Source organism: Vicia villosa, unplaced genomic scaffold (genome assembly GCF_029867415.1).
Source record: "Vicia villosa cultivar HV-30 ecotype Madison, WI unplaced genomic scaffold, Vvil1.0 ctg.000339F_1_1, whole genome shotgun sequence".
Classification (NCBI taxonomy): domain Eukaryota; kingdom Viridiplantae; phylum Streptophyta; class Magnoliopsida; order Fabales; family Fabaceae; genus Vicia; species Vicia villosa.
The window spans coordinates 680,030-695,960 of record NW_026705151.1 but is presented as its reverse complement, the minus strand read 5'-3'; the positions used below and the strand labels follow the sequence as shown (position 1 = coordinate 695,960).

General features: G+C 33.3%; 3 protein-coding genes and 1 non-coding gene across 5 annotated transcripts; 3 read left to right on the top strand and 1 right to left on the bottom strand.

Annotated features, from left to right (window-relative positions):
• The first annotated feature begins 1,835 nt into the window (after positions 1-1,835).
• LOC131626947 (uncharacterized) lies at positions 1,836-3,550 on the top strand. The gene is made up of 2 exons (XM_058897781.1): positions 1,836-2,158; positions 3,272-3,550. Exons 1-2 carry the CDS (start codon positions 1,852-1,854, stop codon positions 3,424-3,426), a joined length of 462 nt encoding a protein of 153 aa, XP_058753764.1. The 5' UTR covers positions 1,836-1,851; the 3' UTR covers positions 3,427-3,550.
• Positions 3,551-3,696: 146 nt separating this feature from the next.
• LOC131626946 (uncharacterized) lies at positions 3,697-5,676 on the top strand. The gene is made up of 6 exons (XM_058897780.1): positions 3,697-4,488; positions 4,585-4,634; positions 4,728-4,875; positions 4,985-5,071; positions 5,170-5,247; positions 5,337-5,676. The coding sequence occupies exons 1-6, from the start codon at positions 4,300-4,302 to the stop codon at positions 5,418-5,420; spliced, it is 636 nt and encodes a 211-aa protein (XP_058753763.1). The 5' UTR covers positions 3,697-4,299; the 3' UTR covers positions 5,421-5,676.
• Positions 5,677-5,879: 203 nt separating this feature from the next.
• Positions 5,880-5,963, top strand: TRNAL-CAA (transfer RNA leucine (anticodon CAA)). Its single transcript has one exon. It is a non-coding gene; the product is annotated as a tRNA-Leu (tRNA).
• A 6,453-nt stretch (positions 5,964-12,416) lies between these two features.
• LOC131626976 (eukaryotic translation initiation factor 5-like) lies at positions 12,417-15,521 on the bottom strand. 2 transcript variants are annotated; one of them, XM_058897812.1, is made up of 2 exons: positions 15,368-15,521; positions 12,417-14,317 (listed from the first exon to the last, which is right to left on the bottom strand). In XM_058897812.1, the coding sequence occupies exon 2, from the start codon at positions 13,967-13,969 to the stop codon at positions 12,662-12,664; it is 1,308 nt and encodes a 435-aa protein (XP_058753795.1). In that variant the 5' UTR covers positions 13,970-14,317; positions 15,368-15,521; the 3' UTR covers positions 12,417-12,661. The 2 variants fall into 2 exon arrangements, with proteins under 2 accessions (XP_058753795.1, XP_058753794.1); XM_058897811.1 differs by having other exon boundaries at positions 12,417-14,298; positions 15,368-15,520.
• Between the last annotated feature and the right edge of the window lie 410 nt (positions 15,522-15,931).

Here is a 15,931-nt window from a genome sequence, read left to right as displayed (position 1 = left end):
GATTCAAATGCATTTATGTCATTTTTTCGTTTTCTTTTAGTTGTAGAACATTATAAAAATACATTTTCGGATTTGCCAATATTTTGATTTTCTAGAATCCAAAAATGCATTTCTGTATTTAGTTTGTTTGTGTTGTTTGACTTTATTTCATTTGTATAATGCTTGTATGATTTAATTATAAGTATTACGGTTGATAAACAAGCTAGATTGAGTCACGACAGAATTTTGCAGTATGTATCAATTCAAAGAGAAAGAGTCTGACCCCCACAGAAGGCATCAGTCGGATCTGGTACGGTTGATGCGGATGCGTCAACTTTTAAGGTTGTGCATCTTCGCCTTTGTCTTCCTGGAGGAGGCAGATGACACCTGTTGATGCACGAGAAATAGAGTTGTTAAAACAAACTATCTGATCATAGACCATCCGACCTTGATGGGCCTCATACTTTTAAAGGTCGAGCCAAAATAATATGTTGTAATATGGACTCAAATATTACTACCTGAACCCGACATGTACGAGCGTTGAGTTGGCATTATTATTAATTTTTAATACAAAATTAAAATAAAAACCCCATTATATTTATTATAAACACAATTAAAAAAATATATTATTTTGAATATATTACATTTTTAAATATTATATTAATTTTTATAAATACTTTAATATGTTTTTTAATATAATACATGTCGAAATTATATATAATAATACTCAAATATTTAACATATGAGTAAGTAATAAAATATGAGAACATTTTTGAAATAAAACTCAAAATAATTAAATATTAATTTGATTATATTAATGTATAATATTTAAAAGAGATAAAATTTAGTGTATTGTTTTGGAGTGAGATAACATAAATATTAATATAATTTTTTAAAATTTATAGTTATGCAGGTCTAACGAACTACCTGCGGCTCATACAGGCTAACCATAATGGGTAGCGGACCTTTTATGGTCGTGTTAAAAAAGCCCTAAAAAGATGAGCTTTAATTTTCAGGCACAAGCCTTATATTTTTTAGGCTTGGAGGATCGGTCCATATGGGCTAACTCATTTTGACGACTCTACCAGAAAGCCTCACCGGTACATGTTGAGGCACCCAGACACCACAAACATCCCAGAGATTTGGAGGAGGCATGACCGACTTATCGCCGCTGCCTTTATATTCTGGCTATGCAGCCAGACATGTGTGGGACGAAGAGGTAAAATTCATCAATATTTATTCTTTGAAACACATGTGTTAAAATATTCGATGTTTTTAACGAATTTTTTCTGCAAGATCGTGATCCTTTAAAATGCATCAATCATGGTAGAAAGATTGTGAGTCTACTACAATCTACTGAACAGTGGTTTCAAGAAGTGGTAGTGTAGTTATCTGTGCTATGAGACTTACACAAGATTGATTATATTACGATTAACCATGATATGTTTTCCGCATTTATTTAGACTCTCCCCATATCATTTCCTTTTCAACCAAATTATTAGCTTATTATTTATACCAACCCATTCTTTTAATTTGAAGGACAAAAAAAAAACTTTTATTTATTTCATGACTCTCTTTCATTCTCACAACCTATAAATCATTCATAACGATATAGATCAGACACAGACGCAGACACCAAACACCAAACGCAATATTGACATCGTTAATACTATTGTGTTAGTACTTGTATTAGGAAAGTCGATGTTATACATTTCGTTGGAGTGAAACAAATATACATACTCACACTTATTTTTTTAGTAGTTTATTAACAAGGTTATACAATATAAATTCATAATCAACCAATTAATTCTTACATAATATATTTTTTTTTTTGGTACTAATTCTTACAATACATTTTAATCACATGAAATCATGTGGCATTGCAATTCTTGCTATCTCTATTCACCCACCTCCATGGCTCTTTCATTTGCTCACAATCCTCCTCTTCATCTTCACCGCAACAAAACCCCTTTTGGTTTTCAATCTCAAATCAAACCTTCGTCGAAACCAAACATAAATTGCTTACAATTGCTCCAATTCCCATCTATTCGGTGTTCCTCAAGCTCCAGCCACAAAACCAACAACGTTAACCTCAGAACTTGCAAGAACTGCAAAACCCAATTCGACCCTTCCCTCAATCACCCTCTTGCTTGTCAATTTCATACTGCCCATTATGGAGGTATACCCCACTTATTTTCTCTCTGTGTTAATGTATTATCCATGTTAAAGTTGCCAACTTGATCAGCATTATTTTGATACATCAGTAGTTTGATACTATGAAACTAGGTTTCTTTGGTATGAATGTAGTTAGTTACAAAGGAAATGATGAAAGTCAAGTATGCTTAGTGTTGTGGCATACCTAAGATATTGTTAAACAGGCATGAGATGAGGGTGGTTTTGTTTGTTCTTATGAGAAGTTTTTTGTTTCAACGAATCGTGCATAGAGTTATTCATAGGACATATAGAGTTAATGATATTTTATAACTAATTGATTGAGTAGCAGCTCGTAGACCATCCAAAAAATATTTATGTAGCACCGACCGTTCAGATTGAAGGTATGTTTGGTGTGTGGCACATGTCGGTGTCCATTTTTTTAGTTATTACGAGAGTCGCTGTCGTTTTTAATGTCTGTGTTTGGGGTCCATAGAGGAATATTTTCTTTGAACTTGCAGCGTCTTGATGAAGCCTGGTCAAAGAATTGTCGATATAGCTGTGTTTTTCGGCTGACAAAAGGCAATTGAGTAATTGAAAAGAATTAAGGACATTCATATGACTCATTTCTGATTGAACTTGTGATTTCACTCTTAAATTGTACTTACAACAGCTACAAAATGTGGAATCTTTTCCTTTTATAGAGCCATAACATTGATTTCAATAAAGCTGAGGTTAACAAAGGAACTACTATGAAAGGTTAAGAACTCAAGCTTGAGTGTGGGATGATGTAATTAGAAAACACATAGGTTTAGCTTGCAGGTCTAAAGAGTAACCAGACCCTGTTTGATTCATATTGGTACAAAATGCAGACCATCATATTACGAATTTTATAACCAAACCTCTACATATTATGTCGGGCAAAATACACTACTAGAAGGATATTTCCGGTAAAAGAACTCGCACCTTTTAGGGGATAAATTGAGAAACTATCGTCATAAATATTGCTTGTAACCCCGTATGTGATGATTATTGTGTGACATTTAGCATTTTTCCTTTTATAAATGATTTCTTTTTGTCCATCAATACATTGTTACAAATTTGTGCATAAGATAATTGACTAGATTTTCCTCAACCGCAGGAGAAACAAAGAGAAAGTTTGAGAGTGTCTATGAAGGGGGCACCATGGACACTCCTGGCTCTGGAAAAGTTCTTCAGTATTGGCATTGTTGTGGATCTGAAGATCCATTTGATCTCGGTTGCACCGCTTCTCCTCACTCCTCATATGATGATTGATTTTGATGCCATGAATCTGTGATTCATTTTCTCTGTTGAGGATTGTTTTTGCTAAATATAGTTTCTGAACTCTTGTAAAAAATCATTGATTCAATAGTTTCTGAAAATATGGCTTCTTCATGCATGTATGGGAGTACACAAAATCTGTTGCTCAGTCCAAATACTCCATTGCCAGAAGCATGACATTGTGAAAAATGCTCTATAAATTTGAGACTAAACTAATATTAATAACACTATTAAAGGGACGCGCATTGTGAGGGTATGCCCGGAAAAGAAGAAGATTAATTTTTCACTAATTGTTTATGAGAATATTTTGTGTTCCGGCTTAAAGTCGATATTGCGTTTTTGAGGTATTGTTTGTTTTAAATATTGTGTGATACTTCAAGAACTAGTTAAATTGTTGTTTTGGTGGTAGTTGAAGATAAAGGCAAAATAAAAGCTTGAAGTTTGGTATTTGAAGGAAGGCATCATCACAACATTTGGACCACCATTCATTTAATTGAAAGAAATATTTTTGATATTCTAATGCTAATATTCATAGGCAACCCCAAGATTCATATATACTTTTTTTGTAGTTAATGTTTATGTTTGAATTTCAAATTGATGAACAGTATACCTTTCTTGAGTATGTAGAATTAAAGTTCCTTTCTTCTGTTACCTTTTTCAAACCTACAACCTTAGGCAAACACAAAACTAAAACCAACTACAATTGGTCTATATTGTAGTTATAATTTTTCAAAGAAATTTTTTTTCTAGAGCTTAAGATTTTGATATTGGTTTAGTTTTGTTGATTGATTACCTCATCCTAAACCTAAAGGATTACAACTCTATGGTCAACCAATGTTGATGTGATTTTTTTTTTTTTCATTTGAAATGGATGATCAAACTGAGTCATGTTCTTCTAATACATTGGTACAGTGTCGAATATGTCACGATGAAGATTTAGAGTTAAACATGGATACGCCTTGTTCTTGTTCTGGCACATTGCAGTATGCACATAGAATATGTGTGCAAAGATGGTGCAATGAGAAAGGTGATACTACTTGTGAGATTTGCCAACAGGTCTGCACTTTATTTGCTATTGTCTTATTCAAATTTGTAAGAAAAAATGGTTAATTATCTTCCCCTTTATTTTGTTGATTGTGCTGTTGAATGCAGCAATTTAAAGGCTATACTCCTCCTCCACAAGCTCCTTTATTCCGCTATAGGTATTTTAAATACCGTATTTACTTATTTATTCTTTAGTTAACTTCTTTTTCTATGGATCAAATTATGATAGAAGATTGTTGATTATCTTTCAGAGGCAACTGGGAAATTCCAAGAATTGGTTTTAATAATCATCAGCTCATAGCATTGTTTCCTGCTAATCATGAATTTCTAGACTTTGACTTTGAATATTCAGCTTCCTCTAGAAGGAGTCGTCTATTCATTCGCATCGTTGCCATCATTGTAATTTCCATTTGCTCCTATCATCTCTATGTTTTTACTAAATTTGAAATCTCTGTATATTCAAGTTTACTATTGAATCGATGCAATTTTCCGTATCTGTCTATTGCAGTTTATTGTTCTGCTTGTTTTACGTCATACACTTTCAATCGTATTTATACTCGATGAATTTGAAGAGACTTCCTTGACAGTGATTACGGTAAAATATTAAAAATATTATGAAACAGTTTTTAGAGTCTTTTTGGATAAATGCATTAGTCCAAATGAAATTTTGATTTCTTAAATGTATTGCATCAGTTGCTTATGTGGGGAGTCACTGGAATAATTGTACCAGTGTATATAATGGTAAAAGCTATTCAACAACTTCAAAATCAGGTTAACCAACTCAACATTTGTTCTTAAAAATTTGTATCAAATGATCTGTTACAAAGTATTTGTTTTATTCGTTTTATGTTTCTGCACAGAATCAGAACCCCCTTATGCAACTGCGATCACTTGATGAAAACAACATGAGACAGTCCCAGTTGCGGGTCATCCATATTCAGTGATTTTATGGTCTACAACAGATGAAGAAATGGATAGGAGGAAAAACATATATAGCAGAAGCATTACCTAAATTGATGTAAAAACAGATATGGCAGAAGCATACCTAAAATGATTAGGAAATTGATGCAGTTCATTGCTTGAAAAAGTGAATCAATATAACTAGATGTTATTGTACATAATAATGTAAAGTTCCTTCTTGTTGAAATATAAGCTCTATAGCAAATCATCCTTCCATGTAGTTCTGTCTAAAATTGGAATTGTTCTCTCTAAATGAAATAAAAATATCAAATACAAATGGGATGAAAGCATGTTGATTGTCCGCGCATATTTTCTTCATTCAAATTAATGGAAATCATACATATTTTCTTTTCCTAAATCAAATTAGTTATGTTTTTAATTTTAATAGTAGTATAAGGTGGTATTAATATATTTCATTTCATTTAGTTAAACTAACATCACAAGTCAGGATGGCCGAGTGGTCTAAGGCGCCAGACTCAAGTTCTGGTCTTCGAAAGAGGGCGTGGGTTCAAATCCCACTTCTGACATTTTTTTTACTATTAATATTATTTGTACGCTCTTTTTGCTAGACTTTGATTTTGATTTAACTTGCTTGATAAAACTTGATATGTATCATCTCCTCTTCTCTCTTTCATATTGTTTGTACGCTCTTTTTGCTAGACTTTGATTTTGATTTAACTTGCTTGATAAAACTTGATATGTATCATCTCTTCTTCTCTTTTTCATTGTAGAGGAAGCTCTAAGCAGTCAGATAGTATTTGCATAACTTTAGGTAATACTATCATTCCTAGCCATACTTTCTTTGTTGTCGATCTCATGATTTTTGCAAACCCATCAGAATGAAGGAAACAAACATACATAATCTTCTTCTTCAATAGTATGGACAAAACTTAGGACAACATATATCCCTCTCGAGTATAAGATAATAAGAGGGGACTCAACAATACAAGGCTCAACAACTTAGCAACTCTATTTGGCTTTATCATTGGTTAGACCCCTTTTTGACTACTTTGGAATAACTATTTTAAAAGGCAAGCCCAAAGTCATATATCTTCATGTTGTCTCAAACAAGATAATAGCTAATTCATCTACCTGAAAATGGTATCTTCATGTTGTCTCAAACAAGATAATAGCTAATTTATCTACCTGAAAATGGTATCTTCATGTTGTCTCAAACAAGATAATAGCTAATATATGAGTGATCATTGACCCTTTTGAATATATTGGATAACTACATTTGAATCTTTATGTGGACATCCAGTATTGACACTAGAAAACTTGTCATTATATTCTTGGATAAAGTTTGCACTCGTATCTCTATAGGTAGACTTGGTTCGAGGAAAATCAAGAATATTAGTAAAGCATGATGTCTCACTATTTGATGGAACATAATCGCAACTAACAAACGATGGGTTATTACCCTTAGATGCATGTACTTCAAGAAAAAATAACCTATTAAACATTACTTATCCTCCTTAATATGGTTTGGTTTAAATCATAGTTTGAATTATATTGAGCATCATAACATGGGAAAAATAAAGGATGACAAAAAAATTCTTTATGGCATGACAATTGGTCCTGTTATAAAACCAACGACTACATTGTCCTTTTGGATCAACTTAAGTACCTAGAACTAATAATATTCGAGATTTAATTTAAGGAAGTATTTGGAATATTTCTTATCATTTCACCACTTTTGCACCAGAGATAATAAATAATATTTTTAAAACAACTCTCCCTCTTAATGAAACTGAAGACACTCGAATTTGAAAAGGCAATGGAACATTTACATTCAAGATTCATATAAATGTCATAGTAATGATCATGCAGAAGTTAGCTGGGACGAAACCATATGGGAACCCTACATTCCGCTTGCAAATCTCTCATATATTTGAGACTCGTGCCTAATTTCATTGCTATAGATTACAACCTTGGAAGAAAAGAAATTACATTGTTTTCTAGATGCTCACTCGTCACTCAAGATATGGAAACTCCCCAGTGGCTCTTATTGAATTGCAACCATACATTATAATTATGGACATGTTTGGAATCTTTGTTATGCATACAATTTGATCACACTAACTTTACAAGTATATACTACATTTTTATTTGAGGTTGGGATCCACAATATAAGAATCTTATTATTGTAATCCTTTCATGAATCATCTAGAAAACATGGCACACAAGAGATCATCTTGAATTCAATGACGTTTGGATAAACTTTGGCAGAAAACTTTGAGACATAATTTTTTTTATTTACATTACAACTACCTCACTCAAATGGCATATCTACTCATTGAGGCATTAATTCACTTTCTTGAAACAATTGAATATCAAATGCTGAGCCTCTACACTCTATATTAAGAAAATCAATTGAAAATTCCATAACCTCATTGAGAAAAATATAACACTAATGGGCGTCTTGAGGAAATCATGAACTTACAATATATGAATGAGTTTTTGTAATTCGTTGGACACCTACTTAGGTGCATTCTTAACAAACTTTGCTATTGCGACATATTTGCAAATCAAACTTACATGTATCATTTCGATTATAGAGCATGCCTTTAAGAGAGGATGAAATCAACTTCATCTGGAAAGTGATTCCTTTATTGCCATATGAGTATTCACTAATACTACCATTGTTTCTTGAAAATTTATACCCAAATGAAAATTTTGTATTTATATCATTTGGTCATTCTGTTTCAAGGTATCTCACATTTACCATGAAGAAAATAATTGTGTCTATCGTAATCAAGTGTCAATTTTTATATTCAATATGAGATTTTGTTGAGCTTCATTCCAATTTTTACGCGAAGAATGGTTTCATGAAGTCTATTCAAAAGCATGTTTCACATTAAGGCTTTCAAATAATCCATTTTACCTATGAAGTCTTATAGAAAGGTCCTACATATGCATATATAGACCGACCTATTTAGCCTATTTTCTAATATATAATCGATCTATTTAGCCTATTATTAATATATGAACATATAAATCGACCTATAAGACTTCATAGGCTTTTTAAATTGCCTAAACCTGACCTACTTACTCCCTCCATCCCACAATGAGCGACTCATTTGAAATAATCAAATATAAATGATTCATTTCAATTTACAATGTAAATTAATCCCTTCAATTATTACCACTTTCATCATTCCCAAAATAAATGGTACTCCCTCTATTTCAAAATGAGTGTCGTTTAAGGTTTTTGCATACGGATTAAGGAATGTAATAATAGTATCATAAAATATTACACTTTTACTGAATTAACCTTATAAATATATTGGAAGTAATATATATGGTAATAATTAAAGGATACAATTGAAAAGATAGCAATTGTTTCAACATTGAAAAGTGAGAATGACATTCATTTTAAAATAATTTTTTCTTTAAAACGACACTCATTTTGAAACAAAGGGAGTAGTTTAGTAAAAACAACATTTTTTCTTTAATTATTACATTTTTTTAATATGTGTGAAATAGTGAACTGTGTTATTATGGAACAGAGAAAGTGATTAAATAACCTTTTATATATAACTTTTTTCTCCTCCTAATATTTTTAAAATTGAAGCGGTCATCAAATTGATAAAAGATAAGTCACTGATTTATAGGTTGAATTATTGAATCATTAGTCTAACCGCATAACTAAACTAAATTAAATTTGATAATTCAGTTGAATAAGTCAGATAACTCAATTGAATAAAGCGGTCTTTATAATAAAATTATAGTTATTAAATTGATCGAACTAGATGACTCGATTTCTAAAAAATCACAACACCTACCATATTTCAAAATTTTAAAATATCATAATTTTATAAGTTTATTCCTAATCATAATCATCACACACAATAAAATAGTACAAAATACACATCAAAATAAATTTTGAACAAAGTCTAATTACAACATAAATTGAATAACAAATAAGTGCAGTATCTAATAAATTTAATTTAAAAACAAGAAAGTTGTTCCAAATAAGTTTAAACAAAGTCTACTTATTTTTTTAATTTATTTTTTAAAAATTATCAAAACGACATTGTTTTGTTCGAAGAAAAAACAAGTATTTAATCCGTCGATTTTCTAAAATCACTTATTCTCAAGTTTTTACTGGTATTGATTGATTTATGATACATCTCACTTGTTTAATAGCTTATTCAATCCATCAATCAAATCAGACCGATGACTCCTTTGATTCTCAACTTGACTTGTCAATTCAGTCTAATTTTTGACACACTGTCACCACCTCTCAAGTTTCTCTCTCGCTTTTATATTTACTAATCTCTCATATTTAGTAGACAAATTTTATTATAGATATATTATTTTAAGAATATAATTTAAATCATAGTTCTTTCATATATATATATATATATGTGAGGGATATATTTACCTCAAGAGTAAGTTATTATAATTTACTCCATATTTTGACCATTAATTAATCTCCATTATAAAGCTTTTTAGTTTTGACCACCACTCGTATTTTTGGCCTAAAAGCTAATGATGTTGTTATGGACTGACCCAAATATCCTAATTGACCACATCCACCCATGAGTGTGACGAGACCTAATAAGCTTTAGCTTAATCCATTAAGCAGGTAGAGGGCGTATCTCCCTAATAACCGGGCACGACTTGTCAATAGAACCCCCACAACCTAGGATTAGCAGAGCACGCTGGACTTCTGTCCTCGCCAACGGCTAGTTCCTCTTGCTTGACTAACCAGGACCTAATCAATTATTTCCTGTATTTTAGACCTGGAATTACGTCCATGCCCACAAATATTGGGCGACATAGCCAACACCGAAGAGAACATTATAAATAGCCCTCTACACCTAGAGGACAAGGTAATTTCAATATTGCCCAAAACTTCATATTTTCTGTTGTACCTTTGTTCTCTCTCTTACTTTGGCATCGAAATATCTTGCAGGTACAACCCTCATTTTTCTCAACCATCACCGAAGATCAAGTCGTCGTTGTGATAGAAACCGGTACCAAAGTACCAATTATTTATAATCAACAATTGACAAATAAACCTAGAAACCGGTACCAAAGTACCAATGATATAATTCTGACTTCCTAGAACAGTTACATAGCAGTTACTGCACACACAAACTTTAATAATAATAAAATAAACTGCCTAATATTCCTATTACTAACAATACTCCCCCCTAAACTATCACATTATCCTCAAGGTGAAGACAAAGGATAACATAAGTATCAATCAGGGTCCCATAATTTGCAGAAGAGTGATAAAACAAGGCGTGAAACATAATTTATGCCTGAATCATACACTCTGTTTTGAGTGGTGTGTTTGATCCAAAAACATAACATGGCAGCAGTAGGCATTATCAACACCAATTTTATCAAACTAAAGGATAATCTTCCCTTCACCAACGATCCGTCTAGATCTGGCGGCTTCAGTGGTGATGGCACTAGGGTCTCCAACTTTAGTAAAGCCCATCCCTCTCTGGTCGTTGTTTTAGGCAGTTTTGTCCTTAATTCACCCACCATACTCACGCCATATTCATCAAAGTGTCTGTTGATAGCAAGAAATTTGCTAACTTCTACTTTTGTCACTTGTTGCTTTTCGACAATGACATTCTCGAGTACATTTTCAGCCTCTTCTACTTTTGGAATTTCTGGTTTTTCCTCATTTCTCTCTTCCACTATCTGAATGAGCGGAGAATTTCCGAGATTTGTTTCTTCTTGTTGAATGTTGAATGCGTGAGTCGTCGACAATTCCGATTCCAATTCAGGTTTCTCTTCTTCATATGATATAGGAATGAGGTCTCTATACTCTGGCTTAAAATAAAGTAGCGCAGCCGAAAATGTTTGCCAATTCGCTTTTAGATGGCGCCGACTCCACCACTGCCACCATTTGAGAGTACGGCTTCTCAAGGTTTTCACTGCCTTGGACAACTTCTCACTTTTCGGTGTTCCCACAACATCAAAATGCTTTTCAATATAAATCAACCACCAAAAGGCATCTTCGCTGCCGTCAAATTGTGGCTTGTCCATTTTCCCTTATTGTGATTTTTTTCTTCGGATCGGAACTACTATGATACCAGTTGATAGGAACCGGTACCAAAGTACCAATTATTTATAATCAACAATTAACAAATAAACCAACCTCTAGAATTTAGAGAGCCTAGTCTCTTCCAAACCAACCAATATACCAAATACCTGATCCTTTCCTCTTCTCTTTCACGCTGCTGGCCACATGTTCCGACTCATCCCAAACAGTGACGCCGTTTTTCAACCCCTTTTTTAGAGCCTTTTGGATAAATACATTGGCGCAAATGAAATTTTGACTTCTTAAATGTATTGCATCAGTTGCTAATGTAGGGAATCAGCGGAATATTTGTACAAGTGTATATTTATGGAAAAAGCTACTCAACAAAATCAAAACCAGGTTAACCAAGTCAATATTCGTTACATTTCTATCAAGTTATCTTCAAAGTCTACAGCATTGAATATTAGATTTTGCTCAATAGATAGTACGGCACATACTTATTCATATTTGCTCTACTCGTTTTATATTTCTGCACAGGATCATAATCCCCTTGTGGAATTGCAATCACATAATCCCCTTGTGGAATTGCAATCACATGTTGAAAACAACGTGAGGAAGTCCCAGATGCGTGTCGTCCATGTTCAGTGATTTTAGTCTACAAATGAAGAAACGGATACGACGAAAAACATACATTGCTGAAGCATACCTTAATTGATGCAAAAACAGATATGGCAGACGCATAAGTAAATGGATTAGAAAACTGATGTAGCTAAGCGTTTGAAAAAGTGAAGCAACATATCTAGATGTTATTTGTACATAATAATGTAAAGTTCCTTCTTGTAGGAATATAAGCTCAGTAGCAAATCATTCTTCCATGTAGTTCCGTCCTTTGAAATGGATTAGATGTCGCAATAGTCCGAAATTTTTAAACAAACAAATCATATAAGACTGGAAGAGCTAATAGGAACCATACTAAGATAAAATACCATTATAATAACACCAGGAAGAGTTTAATAAACACAAACACACCAGAATTCCATGTTTAAAACAAAGCTCAAATAGTCTCAGACCATAACTTTAGGAGGCATAAACAAAAGACAAACATCACAATTTAAAGTTTTAAAACAAAAGCTCAACAACATTAGGGGAAAACCACACCCTTTATTCAAAAACTAAAAGTAACGATCAAAGCACAGATGAAACAAACCCACCAACACGCTATTCTTCCTCAGACTCTGATTCTGCACTCTGGAGCCACTCAATGAAAGGCTTCATATTCTTCCAAATCTGAGAGTTCTTACTGTCTCCTTTCAGCCCTTCTTGATACCACTTCATAATGTGCTCTTCCTCCAAGACATCAACATCGTAAAGAGCCTTCACAACCAGTGCAACTTCCTTAAGTGCAGAAGTGGACTTGCAAGAAAATTCCTCAATTGCCCGCAGCAGCAACAACGGCATACCCTCTTCCTCGGCAACAGCAGCAACAAGGTAGCTCTTCTTGTAAGGTGCTTCTTTTCCAAACCCTTTCTCAATGTCCCCAAATAGGGCTTCATACAGAGCATTCATCTTTTCTTGTGGAGAAACAGGAAGTGTTGCCCAGTGGGCCACCAAGTCTTTAGCCTTGACACCTTTCTTCAAATCAGCTTTGATTTCTGCAACAAGAGTCTTGTAGTTCATGGAGTTGCCATTGTTGGGTTTGTCACTTACCTTAGAGGCTGCTTTCTCCTCTGCTTCAGTGGTTGAGAGCATGACCATATCAGCTGTCACAGCACTTAGCTGTTCTTGGATTCGTTGCCGAGCAGCCTCCAGTGATGTGTCTGTTTGCCACTGCACATCGTCCTCATCTTCAGCCTCGTCCTTCTCATCAGTTGGGCTTCGAGTAGGAGATGAATGATCTTCATCAGAGCCATTTCCTTTCTTTCTTGAAGAGCTAGATTTTGCGGTGCCTTCCTTAGGAGCTACTTTCTTCTTGACAATCTCTTTCTTCAGCTTTTTCAGCTCCTCATCAGCTGCTTCACCTTCCTTCAGTCTTTCCTTTTCAGCTCTCCTCATGGCCTTCTTGTCTTTAGAACCTTTCTTCGTTTCTGGTGGGTTCTTAATGATGAAAGTAGTCAGCTTGTCTCTCATATCCACGTCAGACACAAAGCCACAAGCAGCACATTTCAGCTGGATCATCTGATTTCTAGTAATTAAAATCTCAGTTTCAGGATTTCCACAACCGTAACATTGAACATATTTCTTAATGAAGTTCTCGAGCAGACCAGCAAGTTTTGGGGTATCATGTGCCCCGTTAACATGAGAAGTCCCAGTTTTCTCATCGAATTTTGATTGTGCTCCAAGTTCACAACCAAAATACTTAGTTGTGTATGCGGCTGGCCTTGCTAAAGCTTTTGCAATATCCACCATATTGACAATGTTTGTCTTGATGCCATTACCCCTGCCCTCAATTTTAGTGATCATTCTAGGCATCTTGTACCTGTAGAAGGCATCATCACTGTTGCCAGCACCAATGTTCTGTAAGGCCATGATGACTCAAATGTACGGAATAGCAGAGAAACAGGTTCGAATATCACAGCCAGCAATGTAGATTTGCTGGTAATGATCAGAGAGAATCTCCTTCAGAGATTGCGGGAGGCTGCAAATAGAAACAACAGAGCTCAGTATGTTCCTGATAAGGGGCACGATGCATACAGCTGATTTTCCTCGGCAAAGGCTTGTTCTTTTTCTTAGAAGAAGTAAAACACTCTGTAAGCAACTCAATTGCTCCCAAATGGATGGTTGCCTGTTCAAACATGAAAAAAACTTCAACGTGCACCTTCACCTCAGAATCTGCTACCGCAGAACTAGCAGGAATCCTGTGCCAACAACCAAAAACTACATAATTTCGGTTACAACAGTTAACTATTCAATATTAACCAAGACATTAATTAATGCATGAATAAAACACCCAGGAAACAAAACAGTTAAATAAGACATATAACAGCAAGAGATAATAAACCCAAACATTAATGACTGAATAATAAGCATGCCACAAACAACTATTAAATCAAAAAGGAAGAACATAATAATCCAAAGTCTGAAGCCAAAAATAACAATCTTCATCAAAAAGCAGCTTGCAAAATAAGCTTGATTAATCTAATCATATCATATTAAATACCAATAGATCAAACAAAACAATAACAACCCAGCTTCATACATTTACCAACACACAATGATGTACGACATAAATTAGAGAATTTCATTCATCTCCACAAAAAAACAGCTATATAAAATCTAAAACCTAATTATAATTCATATAAAATCAAAACACACAATGATCTGCCACATAAATTGGTGAATTTAATTCACCTCTGCAAAATAACAGCTGTATAAAACCTAAAACCTAATTAATTTTATAAAACCCATATAAACAAATCAATCCAGATTAAAGCATATATCAAACACCTCCAACAATATTTAATTTCAACCTATGAATTCATATATTCATATATCATATACAACCAAACCCTAAAACTATCCACCATAAAATTCAAAATACAAAACACAAATAACATTCAAATCAATCAACAATGATAAGAAATCAATTAATAAATTCGAAAACAAAAAAAAAATCATGAAAAAACCTAATTACGAATTGCTCGAGATTAACGGAAAATCGCTAAACACAAAATAAAAACCGTCAAACATCCAGATCTCAATCATATCTCATAGAAATCAATCACGATTAAATCAAAAAGCTTCAAACAATTAAACAAAATCAAATCGAAAATCGAAAACAAATATATCCAGAACATGAATCAGATTAAACGATCTAGGTTTTCATCCAGATAAACACATAAATAATCGAACAACGTAAACAAAATATGATGATAATAACGAGATATTAAAGAGAGAAAGCAAACCCTAGCGGCGTTGATATGATACCTGCAGAAGAGATTGAGAAATAGTTGAGGCGATAGGAGGCGCAGCGAAAGTGTGTTTGCGTTTTGAGATTAGAATGTGCGGTGCGGCTCATAACAACAGACAACAGAATATATATACACACGCTCCAATCAATGCATACCCTTATGGCGTGTGAAATTTTTATTTTTATTTTATTTTTACGGTCTAGATTCTAGACTATTCTTTTCTTTCGTTCAAATCTTCACATTCAAAATTAGGTTAAAATATGTATTTGTTGTTAATATTTTGACCGAGCAATTTTTATATAATTCTGATTTTTTAATTTATTTAAATTGTCTTGACTAAAAGAATTATTGCATGTATTTTTTAGATATTTACTAATTTAAAAACTTGAAATTTTGATTGGTGTAAAGATGTTTAGAGAGCAATTTAATTTTATTTAAAAAGTTGAAATCTATTTTTGTTATGGTTTCTTCAATTGGATGTTAAAGAATTTCATAGAATTGATAAAATGGGGCAAGAAAGAATCTTATATCTAACAATTATGTATTGAGTCCATTATCTTATTTTGGTGACAATGAATCT

Coding starts and splice junctions, on each gene's coding strand:
- LOC131626947 (XM_058897781.1), top strand. CDS start 1,852: ATGTGGCATTGCAATTCTTGCTATCTCTATTCACCCACCTCCATGGCT. Junction 2,159..3,271: donor TCATACTGCCCATTATGGAG/GTATACCCCACT, acceptor CCTCAACCGCAG/GAGAAACAAAGAGAAAGTTT.
- LOC131626946 (XM_058897780.1), top strand. CDS start 4,300: ATGGATGATCAAACTGAGTCATGTTCTTCTAATACATTGGTACAGTGT. Junction 4,876..4,984: donor TTCGCATCGTTGCCATCATT/GTAATTTCCATT, acceptor TGTCTATTGCAG/TTTATTGTTCTGCTTGTTTT. Junction 5,248..5,336: donor TTCAACAACTTCAAAATCAG/GTTAACCAACTC, acceptor GTTTCTGCACAG/AATCAGAACCCCCTTATGCA.
- LOC131626976 (XM_058897812.1), bottom strand. CDS start 13,969: ATGGCCTTACAGAACATTGGTGCTGGCAACAGTGATGATGCCTTCTAC.